General features: G+C 42.8%; 1 protein-coding gene across 1 annotated transcript in view; it reads left to right on the plus strand.

The window, feature by feature from the left end:
* Positions 1-23,830, plus strand: part of LOC124047735 (E3 ubiquitin-protein ligase rnf213-alpha-like) — a 73,796-nt gene that overhangs the window by 41,415 nt on the left and 8,551 nt on the right. Inside the window, exons 39-53 of the mRNA XM_046368039.1 lie at positions 4,705-4,918; positions 6,251-6,420; positions 6,866-6,988; positions 7,106-7,216; positions 7,320-7,562; positions 7,660-7,735; positions 8,186-8,220; positions 8,323-8,423; positions 11,720-11,876; positions 13,755-13,923; positions 16,355-16,443; positions 17,876-18,127; positions 18,662-18,794; positions 21,326-21,409; positions 21,915-22,095. Of these exons, the coding sequence (XP_046223995.1) occupies positions 4,705-4,918; positions 6,251-6,420; positions 6,866-6,988; positions 7,106-7,216; positions 7,320-7,562; positions 7,660-7,735; positions 8,186-8,220; positions 8,323-8,423; positions 11,720-11,876; positions 13,755-13,923; positions 16,355-16,443; positions 17,876-18,127; positions 18,662-18,794; positions 21,326-21,409; positions 21,915-22,095 (2,138 nt within the window). The remainder of the gene's footprint in view (positions 1-4,704; positions 4,919-6,250; positions 6,421-6,865; positions 6,989-7,105; positions 7,217-7,319; positions 7,563-7,659; positions 7,736-8,185; positions 8,221-8,322; positions 8,424-11,719; positions 11,877-13,754; positions 13,924-16,354; positions 16,444-17,875; positions 18,128-18,661; positions 18,795-21,325; positions 21,410-21,914; positions 22,096-23,830) is intronic.

A 23,830-nucleotide genomic window follows, 5' to 3' on the forward strand; every position in this document is an offset into this window, starting at 1 on the left:
GCTCAATGGAGAAGAAATGGACAGAGCCTTTCACACATGAATTTTTTTTTATTCTCGTGCTTAAAGTTGAAGCTCATCATTACATTTACATTTACATTTAAGTCATTTAGCAGACGCTCTTATCCAGAGCGACTTACAAATTGGTGCATTCACCTTATGACATCCAGTGGGACAGTCACTTAACAATAGTGCATCTAAAACTTAGGGGGGTGGGGTGAGAGGGATTACTTAACCTATCCTAGGTATTCCTTAAAGAGGTGGGGTTTCAGGTGTCTCCGGAAGGTGGTGATTGACTCCGCTGTCCTGGCGTCGTGAGGGAGTTTGTTCCACCATTGGGGGGCCAGGGCAGCGAACAGTTTTGACTGGGCTGAGCGGGAGCTGTACTTCCTCAGTGGTAGGGAGGCGAGCAGGCCAGAGGTGGATGAACGCAGTGCCCTTGTTTGGGTGTAGGGCCTGATCAGAGCCTGGAGGTACTGAGGTGCCGTTCCCCTCACAGCTCCGTAGGCAAGCACCATGGTCTTGTAGCGGATGCGAGCTTCAACTGGAAGCCAGTGGAGAGAACGGAGGAGCGGGGTGACGTGAGAGAACTTGGGAAGGTTGAACACCAGACGGGCTGCGGCGTTCTGGATGAGTTGAAGGGGTTTAATGGCACAGGCAGGGAGCCCAGCCAACAGCGAGTTGCAGTAATCCAGACGGGAGATGACAAGTGCCTGGATTAGGACCTGCGCCTCTTCCTGTGTGAGGCAGGGTCGTACTCTGCGGATGTTGTAGAGCATGAACCTACAGGAACGGGCCACCGCCTTGATGTTAGTTGAGAACGACAGGGTGTTGTCCAGGATCACGCCAAGGTTCTTGGCGCTCTGGGAGGAGGACACAATGGAGTTGTCAACCGTGATGGCGAGATCATGGAACGGGCAGTCCTTCCCGGGAGGAAGAGCAGCTCCGTCTTGCCGAGGTTCAGCTTGAGGTGGTGATCCGTCATCCACACTGATATGTCTGCCAGACATGCAGAGATGCGATTCGCCACCTGGTCATCAGAAGGGGGAAAGGAGAAGATTAATTGTGTGTCGTCTGCATAGCAATGATAAGAGAGACCATGTGAGGTTATGACAGAGCCAAGTGACTTGGTGTATAGCGAGAATAGGAGAGGGCCAAGAACAGAGCCCTGGGGGACACCAGTGGTGAGAGCGCGTGGTGAGGAGACAGATTCTCGCCACGCCACCTGGTAGGAGCGACCTGTCAGGTAGGACGCAATCCAAGCGTGGGCCGCGCCGGAGATGCCCAACTCGGAGAGGGTGGAGAGGAGGATCTGATGGTTCACAGTATCGAAGGCAGCCGATAGATCTAGAAGGATGAGAGCAGAGGAGAGAGAGTTAGCTTTAGCAGTGCGGAGCGCCTCCGTGATACAGAGGAGAGCAGTCTCAGTTGAATGACTAGTCTTGAAACCTGACTGATTTGGATCAAGAAGGTCATTCAGAGAGAGATAGCGGGAGAGCTGGCCAAGGACGGCACGTTCAAGAGTTTTGGAGAGAAAAGAAAGAAGGGATACTGGTCTGTAATTGTTGACATCGGAGGGATCGAGTGTAGGTTTTTTCAGAAGGGGTGCAACTCTCGCTCTCTTGAAGACGGAAGGGACGTAGCCAACGGTCAGGGATGAGTTGATGAGCGAGGTGAGGTAAGGGAGAAGGTCTCCGGAAATGGTCTGGAGAAGAGAGGAGGGGATAGGGTCAAGCGGGCAGGTTGTTGGGCGGCCGGCCGTCACAAGACGCGAGATTTCATCTGGAGAGAGAGGGGAGAAAGAGGTCAGAGCACAGGGTAGGGCAGTGTGAGCAGAACCAGCGGTGTCGTTTGACTTAGCAAACGAGGATCGGATGTCGTCGACCTTCTTTTCAAAATGGTTGACGAAGTCATCTGCAGAGAGGGAGGAGGGGGGAGGGGCGGAGGATTCAGGAGGGAGGAGAAGGTGGCAAAGAGCTTCCTAGGGTTAGAGGCAGATGCTTGGAATTTAGCGTGGTAGAAAGTGGCTTTAGCAGCAGAGACAGAGGAGGAGAATGTAGAGAGGAGGGAGTGAAAGGATGCCAGGTCCGCAGGGAGGCGAGTTTTCCTCCATTTCCGCTCGGCTGCCCGGAGCCCTGTTCTGTGAGCTCGCAATGAGTCATCGAGCCACGGAGCGGGAGGGGAGGACCGAGCCGGCCTGGAGGATAGGGGACATAGAGAGTCAAGGGATGCAGAGAGGGAGGAGAGGAGGGTTGAGGAGGCAGAATCAGGAGATAGGTGGGAGAAGGTTTGAGCGGAGGGAAGAGATGATAGGATGGAAGAGGAGAGAGTAGCGGGGGAGAGAGAGCGAAGGTTGGGACGGCGCGATACCATCCGAGTAGGGGCAGTGTGGGAGGTGTTGGATGAGAGCGAGAGGGAAAAGGATACAAGGCAGTGGTCGGAGACTTGGAGGGAGTTGCAATGAGGTTAGTGGAAGAACAGCATCTAGTAAAGATGAGGTCGAGCGTATTGCCTGCCTTGTGAGTAGGGGGGAAGGTGAGAGGGTGAGGTCAAAAGAGGAGAGGAGTGGAAAGAAGGAGGCAGAGAGGAAAGAGTCAAAGGTAGACGTGGGGAGGTTAAAGTCGCCCAGAACTGTGAGAGGTGAGCCGTCCTCAGGAAAGGAGCTTATCAAGGCATCAAGCTCATTGATGAACTCTCCGAGGGAACCTGGAGGGCGATAAATGATAAGGATGTTAAGCTTGAAAGGGCTAGTAACTGTGACAGCATGGAATTCAAAGGAGGCGATAGACAGATGGGTAAGGGGAGAAAGAGAGAATGACCACTTGGGAGAGATGAGGATCCCGGTGCCACCACCCCGCTGACCAGACGCTCTCGGGGTGTGCGAGAACACGTGGGCGGACGAAGAGAGAGCAGTAGGAGTAGCAGTGTTGTCTGTGGTGATCCATGTTTCCGTCAGTGCCAAGAAGTCGAGGGACTGGAGGGAGGCATAGGCTGAGATGAACTCTGCCTTGTTGACCGCAGATTGGCAGTTCCAGAGGTTACCGGAGACCTGGAACTCCACGTGGGTCGTGCGCGCTGGGACCACCAGAGTAGGGTGGCCGCGGCCCACGCGGTGAGGAGCGTTTGTATGGTCTGTGCAGAGAGGAGAGAACAGGGATAAACAGACACATAGTTGACAGGCTACAGAAGAGGCTACGCTAATGCAAAGGAGATTGGAATGACAAGTGGACTACACGTCTCGAATGTTCAGAAAGTTAAGCTACGTAGCAAGAATCTTATTGACTAAAATGATTAAAATGATACAGTACTGCTGAAGTAGGCCAGCTGGCAGTGGGTGCGTTGTTGACACTACACTAATCAAGTCGTTCCGTTGAGTGTAATAGTTTCTGCAGTGTTGCTATTCGGGGCTAGCAGGCTAGCTAGCAGTGCTGTTTACGTTACGTTGCGTTAAAAGAACGACAATAGATGGCTAGCGAACCTAGAAAATCGCTCTAGACTACACAATTATCTTTGATACAAAGACGGCTATGTAGCTAGCTAAGTAGCTAGCTACGATCAAACAAATCAAACCGTTGTACTGTAATGAAATGAAGTGAAAATGTGATACTACCTGTGAGTGCGACCGGGTAGTTGAGTTCTATACAGAAGACGTTGGCTAGCGTTGGCTAGCTGTTGGCTAGCTAGCAGAGTCACCTACGTTAAGGACGACAAATAGCTGGCTAGCTAACCTCGGTAAATTAAGATAATCACTCTAAGACTACACACTCTAAACCTAAACAACACAATTATCTTGGATACGATGATACGAAGACAGCAAAGACAGCTATGTAGCTAGCTAACACTAAACTAATCAAGTCGTTCAGTTGAGTGTAATAGTTTCTCCAGTGCAGCTAATCAGTGGACGTTAGCTAGCTGGCTAGTGAAGACTACGTTAGGACGGCGAAATACGATAATTACGCAATTATCTTTGATACAAAGACGGCTATGTAGCTAGCTGAGAAGAAATTGCTAAGATAAGACAAATCAAACCGTTGTGATATAATGAAATATAATGAAAAAGTTATACTACCCGTTGGAGCGACGTGCAGATGCGACCACTCGCTCCAACCGGAACCGGAATAGCAATATTCTTAAAATATGTTCCAGGTCTTTGCATCTCACCAAACAACAAATATATGCTAGGAATTGCAGTGCTATAAAATTACTCAATGTTTGCATGGTGAATTCAACTTTAAAAAACCTGTTCATTTCTAACTGATAATGAAGTTCACGTGCCGTGTTAAATACTTGCATCGAGAATTTTTACTTCCGATACAATACACAGACAAGAACACCTTTTTGTATTTAAGGCAAGTAGGCAACATTAGCCCAGTTCAAACCGTAATATTTAATGGGCTATTAGGTAAACCGTCCTGTGTGTCCCAGTTGGTAGAGCCCTTACAGCACCAGGGTCGTGGTTTTGATTCCTGTTGGGGCATATTAATAGAAAATGAATAGAAATTAATACACAAATGACTGGAAGTCCCTTTGGATAAAAGTGTCTGTTAAATTGCGTGTATTAACTGAAAATACCATGCCCGTCATTGCTCAGGTGTTTTATTTTTAGTTCATCGAGCGTCTTTTTAGCGCAAGGAATAACGTCACCCATCGTGGCATAATCTGACTTATTTTACTTGATATCATCTGATATCCCCGTTGTTCCTCCAGGACTCCTTGCATGAGAAGATGCAGTGTCGTACAACGGTGTCGCAGCAGGAGTGTCTACAGAATGAGAGCGTCTTCCTGAGTGACTTCCTGCGCTCAGGCGCTGCGTCTCGACAGATGGCCACTATAGAGTGCCTCCAGCAGGTGGCCAGGTTACGCATGTGTCTGGATATGGCTGGGAATCTATTGGGAGACAAACAACGGTTGAGTGCCACAGGTACTTAATTCCATTTTTTCCCAAAATGATACATAACCATAGCGAAAACAAATACTGTATATATAGTAGTTTTTTGTAACCAGTTAACCCAAAAGGTATTTATTGTCTCCAGGCATGGTATACTGGTTTAATGTATTCTAGCTACATATATTACTGTCTACAGTGTCAATTTATAAAATATATATATATATTTTACCTTCATTTTGGGGTGGCAGGGTAGCCTAGTGGTTAGAGTGTTGGACTAGTAAACGGAAGGTTGCAGTTAACCCACTGAACAGGCAGTTAACCCACTGTTCCTAGGCCGTCATTGAAAATAAGAATTTGTTCTGAACTGACTTGCCTAGTTAAATAAAGGTTAAAGTTCAAGTCAGTTAAGAACAAATCCACATTTACAATGACGGCCTAGGAACAGTGGGTTAACTGCCTTGTTCAGGGGGCAGAACGACATATTTTTACCTTGTTAGCTCGGGGATTCAATCCAGCAACCTTTCGGTTACTGGCCCAACGCTCTAACCACTAGGCTACCCTGCCGCCCCAATCAACGACATGGCCAGCATTCTTTCAGTCATTTCTGCTGCCTGGGGTACCTTTTTTTTGTCTAAGCCTGCACGAACGTGAACTTGTTTTTTGATCAGTCCCTTGATGAGCCCTTGTCTACGTTTCGCTCATAGATAAAGGGGGCACGCAGATCAAGTCTAAAATAACTTACGTAGAAATTCCTAAGGTTTCCATAGATTTCCAAAAACGACCTTCTTATTTCTAAAATCCTTGGGAATATAGGGTTATGCGACCCTATCTAGATTAAGTTTTTGAAAATGGTCTATACTCTGATGCAATCATGTACTCTACCCCAAAATTCTATACTGTCTATACACATACTCTACCCAATGTCTATACACATACTCTGTGTGGGAAATTTCACATGACAGAAGGTATTGACAATGTAATCATGAGAGGTTGGCTGGTACTTGGTTATCTATGCAAACAGTGAGGATTCACATCATTGATCTGGTTTATATAGTGTTTTCATTCAGGCATTGGGTATCATTGATCTGGTTTATATAGTATTTTCATTCAGGCATTGGGTATCATTGATCTGGTTTATATAGTGTTTTCATTCAGGCATTGGTTATCATTGATCTGGTTTATATAGTATTTTCATTCAGGCATTGGGTATCATTGATCTGGTTTATATAGTATTTTCATTCAGGCATTGGGTATCATTGATCTGGTTTATATAGTATTTTCATTCAGGCATTGGGTAAAATGTGCATATATTTTCAAGTAAGTTGCACTTCTTTTTTTTTTTTAACCTCATTTATGGTCCATCAGAGAGAGAATTCCTGACCAGCGTGGGAGAACTGTGTAAGCGCAGTGGGAATGACTGGTATCGGGTCTACCTGATCCGTAAGATCTGCAACCAGCACGGAGTGGAGTATGTCCAACACTTCCTGACAGTGGCAGATATGCAGTGGCTGTTCCCTCGCGAGGTCCTGCAGAAGGTACTTGGTTTGTATTCAAGGGGGCGCCGTACTACTATGGCTGACCCTGTAAAAAAACGCACGTCACTGCCCCTCTCCGGTGTGTGTGACAATATAAACTATCTACCTATAAGAAGATTAACCTTCTACGTGCTTCTACACCTGCAATGCTTGCTGTTTAGGGGGTTTCAGGCTGGGTTTCTGTACAGCACTTTGTGACATCAGCTGATGTAAGAAGGGCTTTATAAATACATTTGATTTGAAATGTTGATTTGATTAACCTTGTATGTAGCGCTCTATTCAATTAATTATATAACACATTTGTTCATGTGTAATTAACTGATTGAATTTCTAGAAAGCTTTTCAAATAAAGGTTAAATAAAAAATATAAATTCCATTTAAAAATGGGGGGGGGGGACTCATCTCATCCACACTCATCACCCACATTAATTTCCCTGTCTTTCAGAATCCAGATGGCAGCCAGATTGACCAGTATCTTGTTTGTGGAGAGGATTATAAGACCATCCGAGATGTGGTTGCCAAAGCAATACTGGAGGGCAAAATTAAGGATATAGATCGTGCTTGTAAGGTATTGAAAGGCTCATAGAGATGGCAAATTGAAGTCAGTGATTTTACATGTCTGAATAATTGTTCTATCCTGTTGACAAGCATAAGCATTATTTATTTGTTCCGGTAATGTGTGTAGGGTTCTTCGTGTCCAAAAAATAAGAGGACAATATACCTGCTTTTGGCTCTGTTCAGAGAGGTCACCTGTCTCTATAGAGCAGGCAATCCCAACCTCCATCCAAACTCTGAGGTAAGAAGAGCCCATGGAGATAATACAGTAGCTACGTTCATCTCATATACGGCTGGACTCTACATACAGCATCGTTGTTTAACGTTCCCTTTTCTTTTCCTAGTTTTGTCAAACACTGGTGGATTTCATCGAGGCCTCAACGTTTCTTGCAAGCCGAAATGTGAAGGAATTCGCCCTGGACCTGGTAACCAACCGGCTGGGTCCCCTGACTGTCCAGACTGGGGCCTCTGGTGCCCAGTGGGTGGTGGTGGAGCTGGCCATCCACTTGTCTGCAGTGCTGCTCTGTGGGAACCAGGGCCTACTGATACCCCTCCAGCAGCTGGCTTTTTCCCCTACTAACATGCAGGTGTGCTCCCCTTGTCTGCTCCCTACAGTCTGCAGTGAACCTATTGTTCTTCAGCATGAATCACTCAATTAAATATATGTATTACTTTTAATAACAGAGAGCCTTCATACCCACCATGCCGGAGGACATGCTTGCAGTTGTACGCCAGGCCATTAGAGGGATGTCGTGGTACAGTAAGTATTGTTTCAGTCAATTAAAATAAATAAAAAACAAGTAACAGCTAAAACTAGAATGCAGAAAGTTATAATGGGTAAATGCATGTTACAAAACTCAAAAGTCCCAGAGAAACAGAGTAACAAAATGACTATGGCATTTCGGCTTGCATCATAGATTTTGGTTTATAATGTCTTTATTGTTTTGAAACTTCTGTATGTGTAATGTTTACTGTTCATTTTTATTGTTTTTTTCACTTTTGTATATTATCTACCTCACTTGCTTTGGCAAGGTTAACACATGTTTCCCATGCTAATAAAGCCCCTTGAATTTAATTGAATTTTGTTATTCATTGTACCTTTTATGCATTCTAGTTTTTTTTGTTCCATGAACCCATGAAGAACCCCCCCCCCCCTTATTTTTCCTTGCCAAAAATGATCCGTCATTGTGGTCACTTCTACACCCCACAGATTGTCCGAATGGTCACCCTTGCGCCATTGGTGAGGTATGTAGAATTGAGTTGATTCTGGATTAAGAAGTGTGGCCTATCATGACTGTAGTTACATTTCCTTCAATCATGTCCCTCCTCCTCCTCTCTCCACCTCAGTGTGGCAAGCCCATGGAGACGAGCCGTTGTGTGGACTGTGGAGCTGAGATCGGAGGGCGCGGCCACAATCCTGTCGCGGGCTTCACTACTGCTCGGATCCGGTAAGTGGGCAATTCTATACGAGATTGACCCATGGATATTTATGATTTTTTTGGGGGGGGATCTATCTGAAATGAAATCCACCGAAATGTCCTTTGGAGGAAGGATGATTTTGAAATCCGTATCAAAAAATTATTGTTGAAAATGAATGAATGATATATTTTATAATAATAATAATAATAATATATGCCATTTAGCAGACGCTTTTATCCAAAGCGACTTACAGTCATGTGTGCATACATTCTACGTATGGGTGGTCCCGGGGATCGAACCCACTACCCTGGCGTTACAAGCGCCATGCTCTACCAACTGAGCTACAGAAGGACTGCTGAATGTATCTGCCAGGGAGTACTTGGCCTACAGGCTATGGTTCATTATTATAAAGTTTATAGACTGATCTAGAATATAGACTGATCTAGAATATAGACTGATCTAGAATATAGACTGATCTAGAATATAGACTGATCTAGAATATAGACTGATCTAGAATATAGACTGATCTAGAATATAGACTGACCTAGAATATAGACTGATCTAGAATATAGACTGATCTAGAATATAGACTGATCTAGAATATAGACTGATCTAGAATATAGACTGATCTAGAATATAGACTGATCATCGCGGTTATAGACTGATCTAGAATATAGACTGATCTAGAATATAGACTGATCTAGAATATAGACTGATCTAGAATATAGACTGATCTAGAATATAGACTGATCTAGAATATAGACTGATCATCGCGGTTATAGACTGATCTAGAATATAGACTGATCTAGAATATAGACTGATCTAGAATATAGACTGATCTAGAATATAGACTGACCTAGAATATAGACTGATCTAGAATATAGACTGATCTAGAATATAGACTGACCTAGAATATAGACTGATCTAGAATATAGACTGATCTAGAATATAGACTGATCTAGAATATAGACTGATCTAGAATATAGACTGATCTAGAATATAGACTGATCTAGAATATAGACTGATCATCGCGGTTATAGACTGATCTAGAATATAGACTGATCTAGAATATAGACTGATCTAGAATATAGACTGATCTAGAATATAGACTGATCTAGAATATAGACTGATCATCGCGGTTATAGACTGATCTAGAATATAGACTGATCTAGAATATAGACTGATCTAGAATATAGACTGATCTAGAATATAGACTGATCTAGAATATAGACTGATCTAGAATATAGACTGATCATCACGGTTATAGACTGATCTAGAATATAGACTGATCTAGAATATAGACTGATCTAGAATATAGACTGATCATCGCGGTTATAGACTGATCAGGATATAAAATAATGTGAATTTAAACATTAAAAAAAATATATATATATATATAATAACTCACAATCTACAGCTGTCCTTTAAGTGGACCACAACACATGAAATACTTCATTAATAAGTGACAACAAACAACAAATATTTTAAGATAACTTTATCCCATTACTCAACAACATGAAAGCCAATGAAATGGATCAATCTTCCCATAGATCTTAGTTAGAATAAACCTCTTCACAATGCATTTATGTTTGTAGCAATAATACCAATTACCCCACCGAAGATATTCTTTAAAGTATACTCAGTCAGGACAACCTTTTACAAGGGCAAATCAAATGAATGGGACATCTTTTACACCTAAGTCAGAGGGGGATTCGCCAGGACAGCGGAGTCAATCACCACCTTCCGGAGACACCTGAAACCCCACCTCTTTAAGGAATACCTAGGATAGGATAAAGTAAACCCCCCTTAAAATATTTAGATGCACTATTGTAAAGTGGTTGTTCCACTGGATGTCATAAGGTGAATGCACCAATTTGTAAGTCGCTCTGGATAAGAGCGTCTGCTAAATGACTTAAATGTAAATGTAAATGGGATTTTTAACCTTCCAGACTTAAAGGCACTAAAGCGGAACAATTTGGGTACATATTGAAGATGTGCCTGCTCACTCCTAGAATATTTTGAGGTGTATTATCAAAGGATAAAGCTAAGAACATTAACTTCGTAGTATACAATATGGAAGAAAATGAAAACTTATATCACTCGCTAAAAAACACAACAGTATGGAACAATCCTTGGATAGCTTTTCATTATTTTTAAAATTTAAATTCAACCTTTTATTTAACTAGGCAAGTCCGTTAAGAACAAATTTACAATGATGGCCTAACCTAGCCAAACCCTACCCTGGACAAACCCGGAAGATGCTGGGCCAATTGTGCGCCACCCTATGGGATTCCCAATCACGACCGGATGTGATACAGCCTGGATTTGAACCAGGGTGTCTGTAGTGACTCCTCAAGCACTGACATGCAGTGCCTTGGAGTGGCCTAAAACCCACTTGCTTCACACTTGCTTAAAGTCTACATTGAAAACGTAAGGTATAGCAACTGTAAATGACTTGGTAATAGGAAATAAATGTCTTTCCAAAAAATTAATTCAAAAGCAATATTAGACTGACCAATGTAGATATTTTCAAATACATGCAACTTAAAAGTTTCATATCAAGACATTTCGATTTGAAATCTTGAGGGAACCCTATTTGAGTCAAAAAATATATATTTTCATATGATCAGTAAAATGTAGAAAATCTTTCAGATCCAACTGATTATCTCTTTAGAAAAAATATAAACTACTGGAACCAAAACTTAAAGACAACTGATCATCTCTTTAGAAAAAATATAAACTACTGGAACCAAAACTTAGAGACAACTGATCATCTCTTTAGAAAAAATATAAACTACTGGAACCAAAACTTAGAGACAAATCATCTCTTTAGAAAAAATATAAACTACTGGAACCAAAACTTAGAGACAACTGATCATCTCTTTAGAAAAAATATAAACTACTGGAACCAAAACTTAGAGACAACTGATCATCTCTTTAGAAAAAATATAAACTACTGGAACCAAAACTTAGAGACAACTGATCATCTCTTTAGAAAAAATATAAACTACTGGAACCAAAACTTAGAGACAACTGATAGTGGTCAAACAAATTTATTTAGAAGATGGAGTGCTGGAAAATAAAACCCCAAACAGCAAACAATGCAGGACATGCTCATTACAAGATGGAGGGAATGTTGGAACATAACTAATGATATTACAGTTATCGAATATGTACGTTTTATCAAATCAAATTTTATTGGTCACGTACACATGGTTAGTAGAAACCCAAAACATCATAAATATATATGTAATTTCCCAAGTGAGGCTTTTTAATGAGTCACAGTACTGAAGAATGAAAACATTTTTTCTTGTCTTTTCATAAGAGGTGACAGTACTGAGACTGGCCACGTCCTGGGAGACCCTCGGCGGAGGGACCACCCAGACATGCAGGACACAAAGAGCATGTCCTCTGTTCCTTTCAACCTGGTCCGGCTTCTCACCCACATAGCCATGCTACTAGGAGCCAGAAGTAACCCACAGGTACAACGCGGCAAATCATACTAGACGGACTTATGGATTTATGGACCCCACATAGCCTGGTTCCTCTCTAGGTTTCTTCCTAGGTTTTGGCCTTTCTAGGGAGTTTTTCCTAGCCCCCGTGCTTCTACACCTGCATTGCTTGCTGTTTGGGGTTTTAGGCTGGGTTTCTGTACAGCACTTTGAGATATCAGCTGATGTACGAAGGGCTATATAAATACATTTGATTTGATTTTGATTTGATTTGTGTGATTTAAAGGGACAGTTCACTCAAATATGTTTCCTTACCTTGAAAGCAGTCTATGGACAAGGAGAGACAGCAGATACTTTTTTTTCTCTATCAGTTCTTGTCCATAGACTTCAATTAAGGAATTATCCCTGGCTTTAAGTTGATAGCCAGCAGATTTGTTTAGCTGTGACGTGACATTTTGCTTCTTACAGTACACCTGCCTTAGTGGCAGTGGCCCGTTCAGAAACCCCTAGCTCTTTCCCCTAGTCCCTATCCTATTCAGTGGATAAGGAGCTAGTCCCTACCCTATTCAGTGGATAAGGAGCTAGTCCCTACCCTATTCAGGGGATAAGGAGCTAGTCCCTACCCTATTCAGGGGATAAGGAGCTAGTCCCTACCCTATTCAGGGGATAAGGAGCTAGTCCCTACCCTATTCAGGGGATAAGGAGCTAGTCCCTATCCTATTCAGTGGATAAGGAGCTAGTCCCTACCCTATTCAGTGGATAAGGAGCTAGTCCCTACCCTATTCAGTGGATAAGGAGCTAGTCCCTACCCTATTCAGGGGATAAGGAGCTAGTCCCTACCCTATTCAGGGGATAAGGAGCTAGTCCCTACCCTATTCAGGGGATAAGGAGCTAGTCCCTACACTATTCAGGGGATAAGGAGCTAGTCCCTACCCTATTCAGGGGATAAGGAGCTAGTCCCTATCCTATTCAGTGGATAAGGAGCTAGTCCCTACCCTATTCAGTGGATAAGGAGCTAGTCCCTACCCTATTCAGTGGATAAGGAGCTAGTCCCTACCCTATTCAGGGGATAAGGAGCTAGTCCCTATCATATTCAGTGGATACGGAGCTAGTCCCTACCCTATTCAGGGGATAAGGAGCTAGTCCCTACCCTATTCAGTGGATAAGGAGCTAGTCCCTACCCTATTCAGTGGATAAGGAGCTAGTCTCTACCCTATTCAGTGGATAAGGAGCTAGTCCCTACCCTATTCAGGGGATAAGGAGCTAGTCCCTACCCTATTCAGGGGATAAGGAGCTAGTCTCTATCCTATTCAGTGGATAAGGAGCTAGTCCCTACCCTATTCAGTGGATAAGGAGCTAGTCCCTACCCTATTCAGGGGATAAGGAGCTAGTCCCTACCCTATTCAGTGGATAAGGAGCTAGTCCCTACCCTATTCAGTGGATAAGGAGCTAGTCCCTACCCTATTCCGTGGATAAGGAGCTAGTCCCTACCCTATTCAGGGGATAAGGAGCTAGTCCCTACCCTATTCGGGGGATAAGGAGCTAGTCCCTACCCTATTCGGGGGATAAGGAGCTAGTCCCTACCCTATTCGGGGGATAAGGAGCTAGTCCCTACCCTATTCAGTGGATAAGGAGCTAGTCCCTACCCTATTCAGTGGATAAGGAGCTAGTCCCTACCCTATTCAGGGGATAAGGAGCTAGTCCCTACCCTATTCAGTGGATAAGGAGCTAGTCCCTACCCTATTCAGGGGATAAGGAGCTAGTCCCTACCCTATTCAGTGGATAAGGAGCTAGTCCCTACCCTATTCAGGGGATAAGGAGCTAGTCCCTACCCTATTCAGGGATAAGGAGCTAGGAGAAGGAGTTGGTTCCTAGTGTCTTATCCCGGTCTTTCTTTGTCTTTGATAGGCCATTGCTGCTATCATCAAGCCCCAAGTCGCTGACCCCAGTTTGTTCCTCATGGGTCACCTGCTGAAAGACATGGAACACGTGATTAGGTTTATGGGGAAGGGGAGAGATGACACAGTCAATGCCATCCACCTGCTGATCAGTAGCCTACTGAAGCCTCACCGTCGTGGTAAGGCGCAGTTCAATTTTTCATTCTTTTATTTATTTATTTAACCTTTTATTTAACTAGGCAAGTCAGTTAAAACTTCTTGGCGCACTCATCAACATCTGCTAAATTGCAGAGCGCCAAATTCAAATTAAATTACTAAAAATATTAAATTTTCATGAAATCACAAGTGCAATATAGCAAAACACAGCTTAGCTTGTTGTTAATCCACCTGGCGTGTCAGATTTCAAAAAAGTTTTACAGCAAAAGCTATCCAAGCGTTTATGTTAGGACATCTCTCTCAGCAGACAAAACATTACAAACAGCTAGCAGCAAAGTAGATTGGTCACGAAAGTCAGAAAAACAATAAAATGAATCACTTACCTTTGATGATCTTCGGATGTTTGCACTCACGAGACTCCCAGTTACACAATGTTCCTTTTGTTCGATAAAGATTATTTTTATATCCAAAATACCTCAATTTGGTTGGCGCGTTTTGTTAAGAAATCCACAGGCTCGTGTAGGTCATGACAGGCAGACGAAAATTCCAAATAGTATCCGTATAGTTCGTAGAAACATGTCAAACATTTTTTATAATCAATCCTCAGGTTGTTTTTACAATAAATAATCGATAATATTTCAACCGGTCTGTAGCTTTTTCAATAGGAGAGAGAGAAGCTGTTGCACATGCAAAACTCTGCTGGCACCCAGCCATCCACTGACGCGATGTGATTGTTCTCGCTCATTTTTCAGAATAAAAGCCTAAAAACTATGTCTAAAGACTGTTCACACCATGTGGAAGCCATAGGGAAAGGAATCTGGTTGATATCCCTTTAAATGGAGTGAAGGCATACAATGGAACAGGGAGATTAGTTTCTCTTAGGCACTTCCTGGTTGGATTTTCCTCACGTTTTTGCCTGCAATATCAGTTCTGTTAAACTCACAGACAATATTTTGACAGTTTTGGAAACTTTAGAGTTTTCTATCCTAATCTGACAATTATATGCATATTCTAGATTCTGGGCTTGAGAAATAGGCCGTTTCATTTGGGTACGTTTTTCATCCAAACATCAAATTACTGCCCCCTACACGCAACAGGTTAAGAACATATTCTTATTTACAATGACGACCTACCAAAAGGTAAAAGACCTCCTGCGGGGACAGGGACTGGGATTTAAAATATATATATATATGACACACATCACAACAAATACATAAGAGACGTAACGATTTTAAGGACTTTTAGAACAAAGTTTGTTTTATCTGAACGGTCTAGTTTTAGAACATCTCATGTCGTAGGCTCAAGTTTCCGAGATTCAACATGTCAAATCTTTAGCTAAAGTCTCGCGACGAGACAAATCAATTTAGGCCATCAGAGAACAGTGCACTAAGGTTCTGTGTTCAGCCAAGCAGCGAGCTAGCCAAGCAGAGGGCTAGCTAGCTATTATGCTGCACATAGCTAGTCTAGCTTGCTGATATTTATCTGACAAGTCACAAAGTATACCCTGTTTCAGAGAGCTCTATTTTCATGTCATCTGACCATAGTTCCCGCCTGGAGATTGATAAATGGCATTGGAACTAGTGCCGTGGTCAGGTGACATGGAAAGTGAGCTCTTTGGCCACTCACACCAGTGTCGAAAAACAGAAGCATTTGCAGAAAAGTATCTCATACCTACTGTAAAATAGGGTGGTAGATATATGTTATGGGGCTATTTTGCTTCCACTGGTCCTGGGGCCCTTGTTAAGGTCAATGGCATCATGAACTTTACCACGTAAAAATGTTTGTTTTTATTGTCATTTACACCAGATGGGTGCAGTTGAAATGTGTTGTTTTACAGGGTCAGACACAGTAGTACAGTGCCCCATTTTTCACCTTTCGGTTACTGGCTCAACGCTCGACCCGCTAGGCTACCTGCTGCCCTGCCATGACATTTTAGCCAAATCAACAAATTAATATTTTACAATGGCCATCTCAGTCTCCGGGACTTGAACCCTGTTGAAAACCTGTGGTTTGAATTAAAGAGGGTAGTCCTATAAGAGCAGATGAAGAATGTCACGTATCTGGAGAGATTCTGTATGGAGGAATGGTCTAAAATCCCTTCCAATGTGTTCTACAATTTCATAACGTTTTAGAAAAAAGGCTCAGTATCAGGGGTGGGTGCTGGAGTATTGAAAACAGGGGTACCAATCATTTTTACCCTTATCTTTTTTTTATTACTTTTTTTTTATCTGTTTCTTTGAGCAATTGTATTAGTATCAAATATAATTTTCCCCGCGCAATTTATTTTGTATTTTTTATTTATCTCAGTATTTGTAGTATTTATTTTCTACAATCTTTTCTTGTCGATATTAAGGGAGATGATATTAGGTCAAGATGCGTCCGTTGGTTCTGGTTCTTGTTGTCAGTGTTTGTCACTGGAATCAGATTATGTACAGTTTAAACTTCTCTCCTCAGGGTGTGCTGATAATCATCTCTCTACCAAAGAGGCCAGAAACGACTGGGAGATGACAGTCGGTAATGAAATAATCTCCCCTCAGCTGAAGGTAAATAAAAACATGATACCAGAAAAATCACAGTTTTTATTGCCTTTTTATGAGAACAGATGTGTTTTTTAAATTCATATCATTCCCAGTTCTAATTGCAGGATTGGGTTGGTATAAGCGATAATGATTGTAGCTCTGCCTTGTTTTCCATATTGATTTTAAGGTTTGACAGAATTACCTAGAAGTCAGGGTAGGGCCCGGAATTCAGAGTTTTGTAATTGACTTCCATTCAACTCGTGAGTTGGAATTCAAATTGAAAATCGACCACACCCCACCTGATGCAGTGTTAGAATTTGAGAAAAGATTTTCTGCGGTTGGTGAAGTTCATCACTGACATCCTGGAACTACAGAGAAATCAGGTCGAAGACGTATCGGAATGTGACTGATCTGTCCCACGGCACCAATTCCTAATATTGAGTTGCACCACCCCCTCCCTTTTGCCCCTCAATTTGTTGGGGCATCGACTCTACAAGGCATTGAAAGCATTCCACAAGGATGTTGACTCCAATGCTTCCCACAATTGTGTCAAGTTGGCTGGATGTCCTTTGGGTGGTGGACCATTGTTTTATATAAACGGGTAACTGTTGAGTGTGAAATACCCAGCAGCATTGCAGTTCTTGACACACTCAAACCGGTGCTCCTGGCACCTACTACCATACCCCGTTCAAAAGGCACTTAAATATTTTGTCTTGCCTATTCACCCTCTGAATGGCACTCACACACCATCCATGTTTCAATTGTCTCAAGGCTTTAAATCCTTCTTTAACCTGTCTGCTCCCCTTCATCTACACTGATTGAAGTGGATTTAACAAGTGACATCAATAAGGGATCATCGCTTTCACCTGGATTCACCTGGTCAGTCTGTCATGGAAAAATCAGGTGTTCTTAATGTTTGGTGTAATCAGATCTCATCTGTTTGGCTTCTTTTTGAAGGCCTAAGGGTCAAGTTGTGGGTTAAACTAATGCACTCTGGGAAATGTTGTATTTTCCCCATATTGAACAAAAATTTAAGTGGTTAATGGAATATAATAATTTAGAATATTTGCATACAGGTTTTGTTTTCCTTGATAATTTATTTTAAGTTGGTCTTGAAAATCAATTGTTTCAACAATATTTCATATGCATGTATGAACGACGTGTTTGGTGTTTTTATGTACAATGTATATTTGTATAGACAACACCTAATATAGAATAGAACAGGCATTTGAATTTCACTGAATTCAATTATATTTCCTTTTAATTAAAATGTGAATTGCAATTCTGTATCCTGTTGACTACTTCAATACAATAATTACATTTTAATTAATGAGGCATTCTGAATTCTCAATTCTGAATTTAGCCCAACCCTGCTAGATGTACATAGGAGACAGGTGTCAATTTGGAATTGTGGTTCAATTACCCTGCTGGCTGTCTCCTCCTATCACGTCTCCAGGACCTGGATTGGCGGCTGCAAGAGGTGAATGCCTTCATCAGGGATGACTCAAGGTTGTCCTCCAATCCTATCATGAGGGTGTTGTCTCCGGAGCCACGCCTGTTCCTGACCTCGCTGCCCCACAACTCCCAGATCCACAGCTCAGCGGTGTGGAACTGCAGGGAGAGGGTGTCCCTGCTCAGCCTCACCCGCGCCGTGGAGCAGAACGACGGAGGAAACACCCTGCCAGTGCTCTGGAGGTTCCTGCACAAGGTAAGAGGTTTATTTCACCTTTATGTAACTAGGCAAGTCAGTTAAAAACAAATTATTATTTACAATGACGGCCTACCCCGGCCAAATCCTCCTCTAACTCGGACGACACTGAGCCAATTGTGCGCCGCCCTATGGGACTCCCGATCACGTCCGGGTTGTGATACTGCCCGGACAGAACCCGGGTCTGTAGTGACGCCTCTAGCACCTTGGACTGCTGCATCACTCAGGAGGCCCGGCTATGTTATGTCATTGAGAGCAAATGAACAATGAAATAAGGAAAAGCTTGCTCCAGTGATGACAGATGAAAAGCCTGCCGTGTTAAATGTGAACAGGCCTCATGTGTATTGTTGGGCTCTGACTTTCTTTTCAATCATAACCTTAGCTGCTCAGCTGGTCTAGGCCTTATACGCTTTACCAGTCAGTAGGTCTATGCCTTATGATTGATTGCAGTCTGTCAGCAGATATTTTACTGAACCCTGTGATTGGTTGCAGTCTGTCAGCAGATATTTTACTGAACCCTGTGATTGGTTGCAGGAGGCAGAGCTGCGGTTGCTGAAGTTCATCACTGACATCCTGGAACTGCAGGGAAATCTGGTGAAGACGTGTCGGAATGTGACTGACCTGTCCCACGGCACTATTGCCAAATTCCTCCAGAGACAGGAATCAGGTACGATAACACAGGTGTCAAACTCATTCCATGGAGGAACGACCGAGTGTCTGCGGGCTTTCACTTCTCGCTTGTACTTGATTGATCAATGAAGGTCACTGATGAGTTAGGAACTCCCCTCATCTCGTTGTCTAGGTCTTAATTGGACAGCCTCACCTGGTTGTCTGGCACTTAATTGGACAACCTCACCTGCTTGTCTAGGTCTTAATTGGACAACCTCACCTGGTTGTCTGGCTCTGAATTGGACAACCTCACCTGGTTGTCTAGGTCTTAATTGGACAACCTCACCTGGTTGTCTGGCTCTTAATTGGACAACCTCACCTGGTTGTCTAGGTCTTAATTGGACAACCTCACCTGGTTGTCTGGCTCTTAATTGGACAAGCTCACCAGGTTGTCTGGCTCTTAATTGGACAACCTCACCTGGTTGTCTAGGTCTTAATTGGACAACCTCACCTGGTTGTCTAGGTCTTAATTGGACAACCTCACCTGGTTGTCTGGCTTTTAATTGGACAACCTCACCTGGTTGTCTAGGTCTTAATTGGACAACCTCACCTGGTTGTCTGGCTCTTAATTGGACAACCTCACCTGGTTGTCTGGCTCTTAATTGGACAACCTCACCTGGTTGTCTAGGTCTTAATTGGACAACCTCACCTGGTTGTCTGGCTCTTAATTGGACAACCTCACCTGGTTGTTTAGGTCTTAATTGGACAACCTCACCTGCTTGTCTAGGTCTTAATTGGACAACCTCACCTGGTTGTCTGGCTCTTAATTGGACAAGCTCACCAGGTTGTCTGGCTCTTAATTGGACAACCTCACCTGGTTGTCTAGGTCTTAATTGGACAACCTCACCTGGTTGTCTGGCTTTTAATTGGACAACCTCACCTGGTTGTCTAGGTCTTAATTGGACAACCTCACCTGGTTGTCTGGCTCTTAATTGGACAACCTCACCTGGTTGTCTGGCTCTTAATTGGACAACCTCATCTGGTTGTCTAGGTCTTAATTGGACAACCTCACCTGGTTGTCTGGCTCTTAATTGGACAACCTCACCTGGTTGTCTGGCTCTTAATTGGACAACCTCACCTGGTTGTTTAGGTCTTAATTGGACAACCTCACCTGCTTGTCTAGGTCTTAATTGGACAACCTCACCTGCTTGTCTAGGTCTTAATTGGACAACCTCACCTGGTTGTCTAGGTCTTAATTGGACAACCTCACCTGGTTGTCTAGGTCTTAATTGGACAACCTCACCTGGTTGTCTAGGTCTTAATTGGACAACCTCACCTGGTTGTCTAGGTCTTAATTGGACAACCTCACCTGGTTGTCTAGGTCTTAATTGGACAACCTCACCTGGTTGTCTAGGTCTTAATTGGACAACCTCACCTGGTTGTCTAGGTCTTAATTGGACAACCTCACCTGGTTGTCTAGGTCTTAATTGGACAACCTCACCTGGTTGTCTAGGTCTTAATTGGACAACCTCACCTGGTTGTTTAGGTCTTAATTGGACAACCTCACCTGGTAGTCTGGCTCTTAATTGGACAACCTCACCTGGTTGTCTAGGTCTTAATTGGACAACCTCACCTGGTTGTCTAGGTCTTAATTGGACAACCTCACCTGGTTGTCTGGCTCTTAATTGGACAACCTCACCTGGTTGTTTAGGTCTTAATTGGACAACCTCACCTGGTTGTCCAGGTCTTAATTGGACAACCTCACCTGGTTGTCCAGGTCTTAATTGGACAATGTCACCTGGTTGTCTGGCACTTAATTTGACAACCTCACCTGCTTGTCTAGGTCTTAATTGGACAACCTCACCTGGTTGTCTGGCTCTTAATTGGACAACCTCACCTGGTTGTCTGGCTCTTAATTGGACAACCTCACCTGGTTGTCTAGGTCTTAATTGGACACTAATTGAAAGGAAATAACATAAACTAACAGACTGCCCTCCAGGACTGGAATGAATGTGCTGTATCTTCTGATTGATGCAGTGTTTCCCAGTCCTAGTCCTTGGGACCCAAAGGGATGTACCTTTTTTTGTTTTGCCCTCACACAACCTGATTCAACTTGTCAAAGGCTTGATGTGAGTTGATGAGTTGTGTTTAGTGCTAGGACTAAACCAAAACCACTCGGGTCCAAAGGACCAGGACTGGGATCCACTGAATTAGTGGCATTGAGACCAATCTTAACTTTAGATGTTTGCGAATTACTCATCTTCCTGTGCAAATATCCTATGTGCATTATTTCAAAATCTAGGTGAAGGTTTAAGTAAGCCAGGCTTACCAACTATTCTGTAAGCATTCCGTATAACGTGTCCCAAAGGAATTGGAGGAGATTTTAAAGGCTACATGCAATCCGTATCGCGGAAGATCTGCGTTACAATTTGAAGGTCACATGCCAGTTTACAGTGAATGCAGTCTCCGTGACCACGGGAACATTGCATTCAGTTGTTTAATCACGCCACTAGAGCAGATCTTCAGCACCACGGATTAAATAGAGGCCAAAGTGTGTCATTGGTTTGGTCTTTGTCCATCTTTCCACAGTTCCGCTGAGAGCCTGGCATGAGAAACGGATCAACATCTTCCTGACAACATGGAATCAGCTTAGGGGCTCGCTGGCAACCAATGGTAATAGCACAGATAATGTATCATATACCATTTGGGGTCTAATAGTGATCTGGTAACCCCTGTATAAAGCCTCGCTACTGTTATTTTATTGTTGCTCTTTAATTATTAGTTATTTTTAACTTCAGTTTATTTTAGTAAATACTTTCTTAAAACTGCATTGTTGGTTAAGGGCTTGTAAAAGGAAGCATTTCACCTGTTGTATTCGGCGCATGTGACAAATAACTTTTGATTTGATATATAATTACTCGCACACACGCATTTTCAGTACATATTTGTTACCGTTTTTGTCAAACAACGGCAACCTTAAAAGAAAGCGTGTGTTGGGCACTCGAGATCCTAGGGCACAACTTCCTAGTGAACCCAAAGCATGTGAAATATTCCCACTTCCCACTCTCCTAAATATCTCAATAATTCAATGATAACCCCCCCTGGCTCTGCTATAATGAGTTAAAGCTGAATCGTGTTCCCATAACATCAGAAACAATGTGTTTGTTTGGTTCTGTAGGAGAGATTAAGATCCCTGTTGAGTTCTGCCGGAAGGATCTGGATATGACCAGCGACTTCCGGGTCCTGTTGCCACGGCGTCAAGGTCCTGGTCTCTGCTCCACAGCCCTGGTCAGCTACCTCATCGCCCTGCAGAACGAGCTGGTCTACTGTGTGGACAAGCACCTTGGAGAGGAGACTAGGTGGATGCATGTTGTACTAATTTGGTGTGAAATAGGGGTCAGCAATAGGGGTCAGCAACAAAAAAAGTTTTGTTTTTAGGTTAAAAAAAGACTAAAATCACCAGAAATTCAATTAAAAATGTGTTTAATTTATGTAACTCCCACAAAAAAAAGAGACATGTCTCAATGTAATCAAGGTCTGAAATTATTTTATTCAAATGCAATCTATTATTGGACTTAGAGGTGGTCAATTTTTAATTTTACCTTTATTTTACTAGGCAAGTCAGTTAAGAACAAATTCTTATTTTCAATGACGGCCTAGGAACAGTGGGTTAACTGCCTGTTCAGGGGCAGAACGACAGATTTGTACCTTGTCAGCTCGGGGATTCGAACTTGCAACCTTTCGGTTACTAGTCCAACGCTCTAACCACTAGGCTACCCTGTCACCTCTACACTCTAACCACTAGGCTACCTGCCACCTCTACACTCTAACCACTAGGCTACCTGCCGAGTGCACCAATTATTATAATTATGTTCCATTCCCCCAACCATCCGCTCCGACATAAATCATCCCGCTGCTTGCCTTACTACCCTGATGTGGTCCGAGTGCACATCCTGGCATTATGTCAAGGCATATCTGTTTTGAAATATCCTAGTACATATCTTAGTGCTCTGTTACAATATCCTAGTGCTTTGTTACAATATCCTAGTGCTTTGTTACAATATCCTAGTGCTCTGTTACAATATCCTAGTGCTTTGTTCCAATATCCTAGTGCTTTGTTGCAATATCCTAGTGCTTTGTTGCAATATCCTAGTGCTTTGTTGCAATATTCTAGTGCTTTGTTACACTATCCTAGTGCTTTGCTACAATATCCTAGTGCTTTGTTGCAATATCCTAGTGCTTTGTTGCAATATCCTAGTGCTTTGTTGCAATATCCTAGTGCTTTGTTACAATATCCTAGTGCTTTGTTACAATATCCTAGTGCTTTGTTGCAATATCCTAGTGCTCTGTTACAATATCCTAGTGCTCTGTTACAATATCCTAGTGCTCTGTTACAATATCCTAGTGCTCTGTTACAATATCCTAGTGCTCTGTTACAATATCCTAGTGCTCTGTTACAATATCCTAGTGCTCTGTTACAATATCCTAGTGCTTTGTTACAATATCCTAGTGCTTTGTTACAATATCCTAGTGCTCTGTTACAATATCCTAGTGCTCTGTTACAATATCCTGGTGCTCTGTTACAATATCCTAGTGCTTTGTTACAATATCCTAGTGCTTTGTTGCAATATCCTAGTGCTCTGTTACAATATCCTAGTGCTCTGTTACAATATCCTAGTGCTCTGTTACAATATCCTAGTGCTTTGTTACAATATCCTAGTGCTCTGTTACAATATCCTAGTGCTCTGTTACAATATCCTAGTGCTCTGTTACAATATCCTAGTGCTTTGTTACAATATCCTAGTGCTCTGTTACAATATCCTAGTGCTCTGTTACAATATCCTAGTGCTCTGTTACAATATCCTAGTGCTTTGTTACAATATCCTAGTGCTTTGTTACAATATCCTAGTGCTCTGTTACAATATCCTAGTGCTTTGTTACAATATCCTGGTGCTCTGTTACAATATCCTAGTGCTTTGTTACAATATCCTAGTGCTTTGTTACAATATCCTAGTGCTTTGTTACAATATCCTAGTGCTTTGTTACAATATCCTAGTGCTCTGTTACAATATCCTAGTGCTCTGTTACAATATC

The sequence above is a fragment of the Oncorhynchus gorbuscha genome, linkage group LG11, assembly GCF_021184085.1.
Source record: "Oncorhynchus gorbuscha isolate QuinsamMale2020 ecotype Even-year linkage group LG11, OgorEven_v1.0, whole genome shotgun sequence".
Classification (NCBI taxonomy): Eukaryota; Metazoa; Chordata; class Actinopteri; order Salmoniformes; family Salmonidae; genus Oncorhynchus; species Oncorhynchus gorbuscha.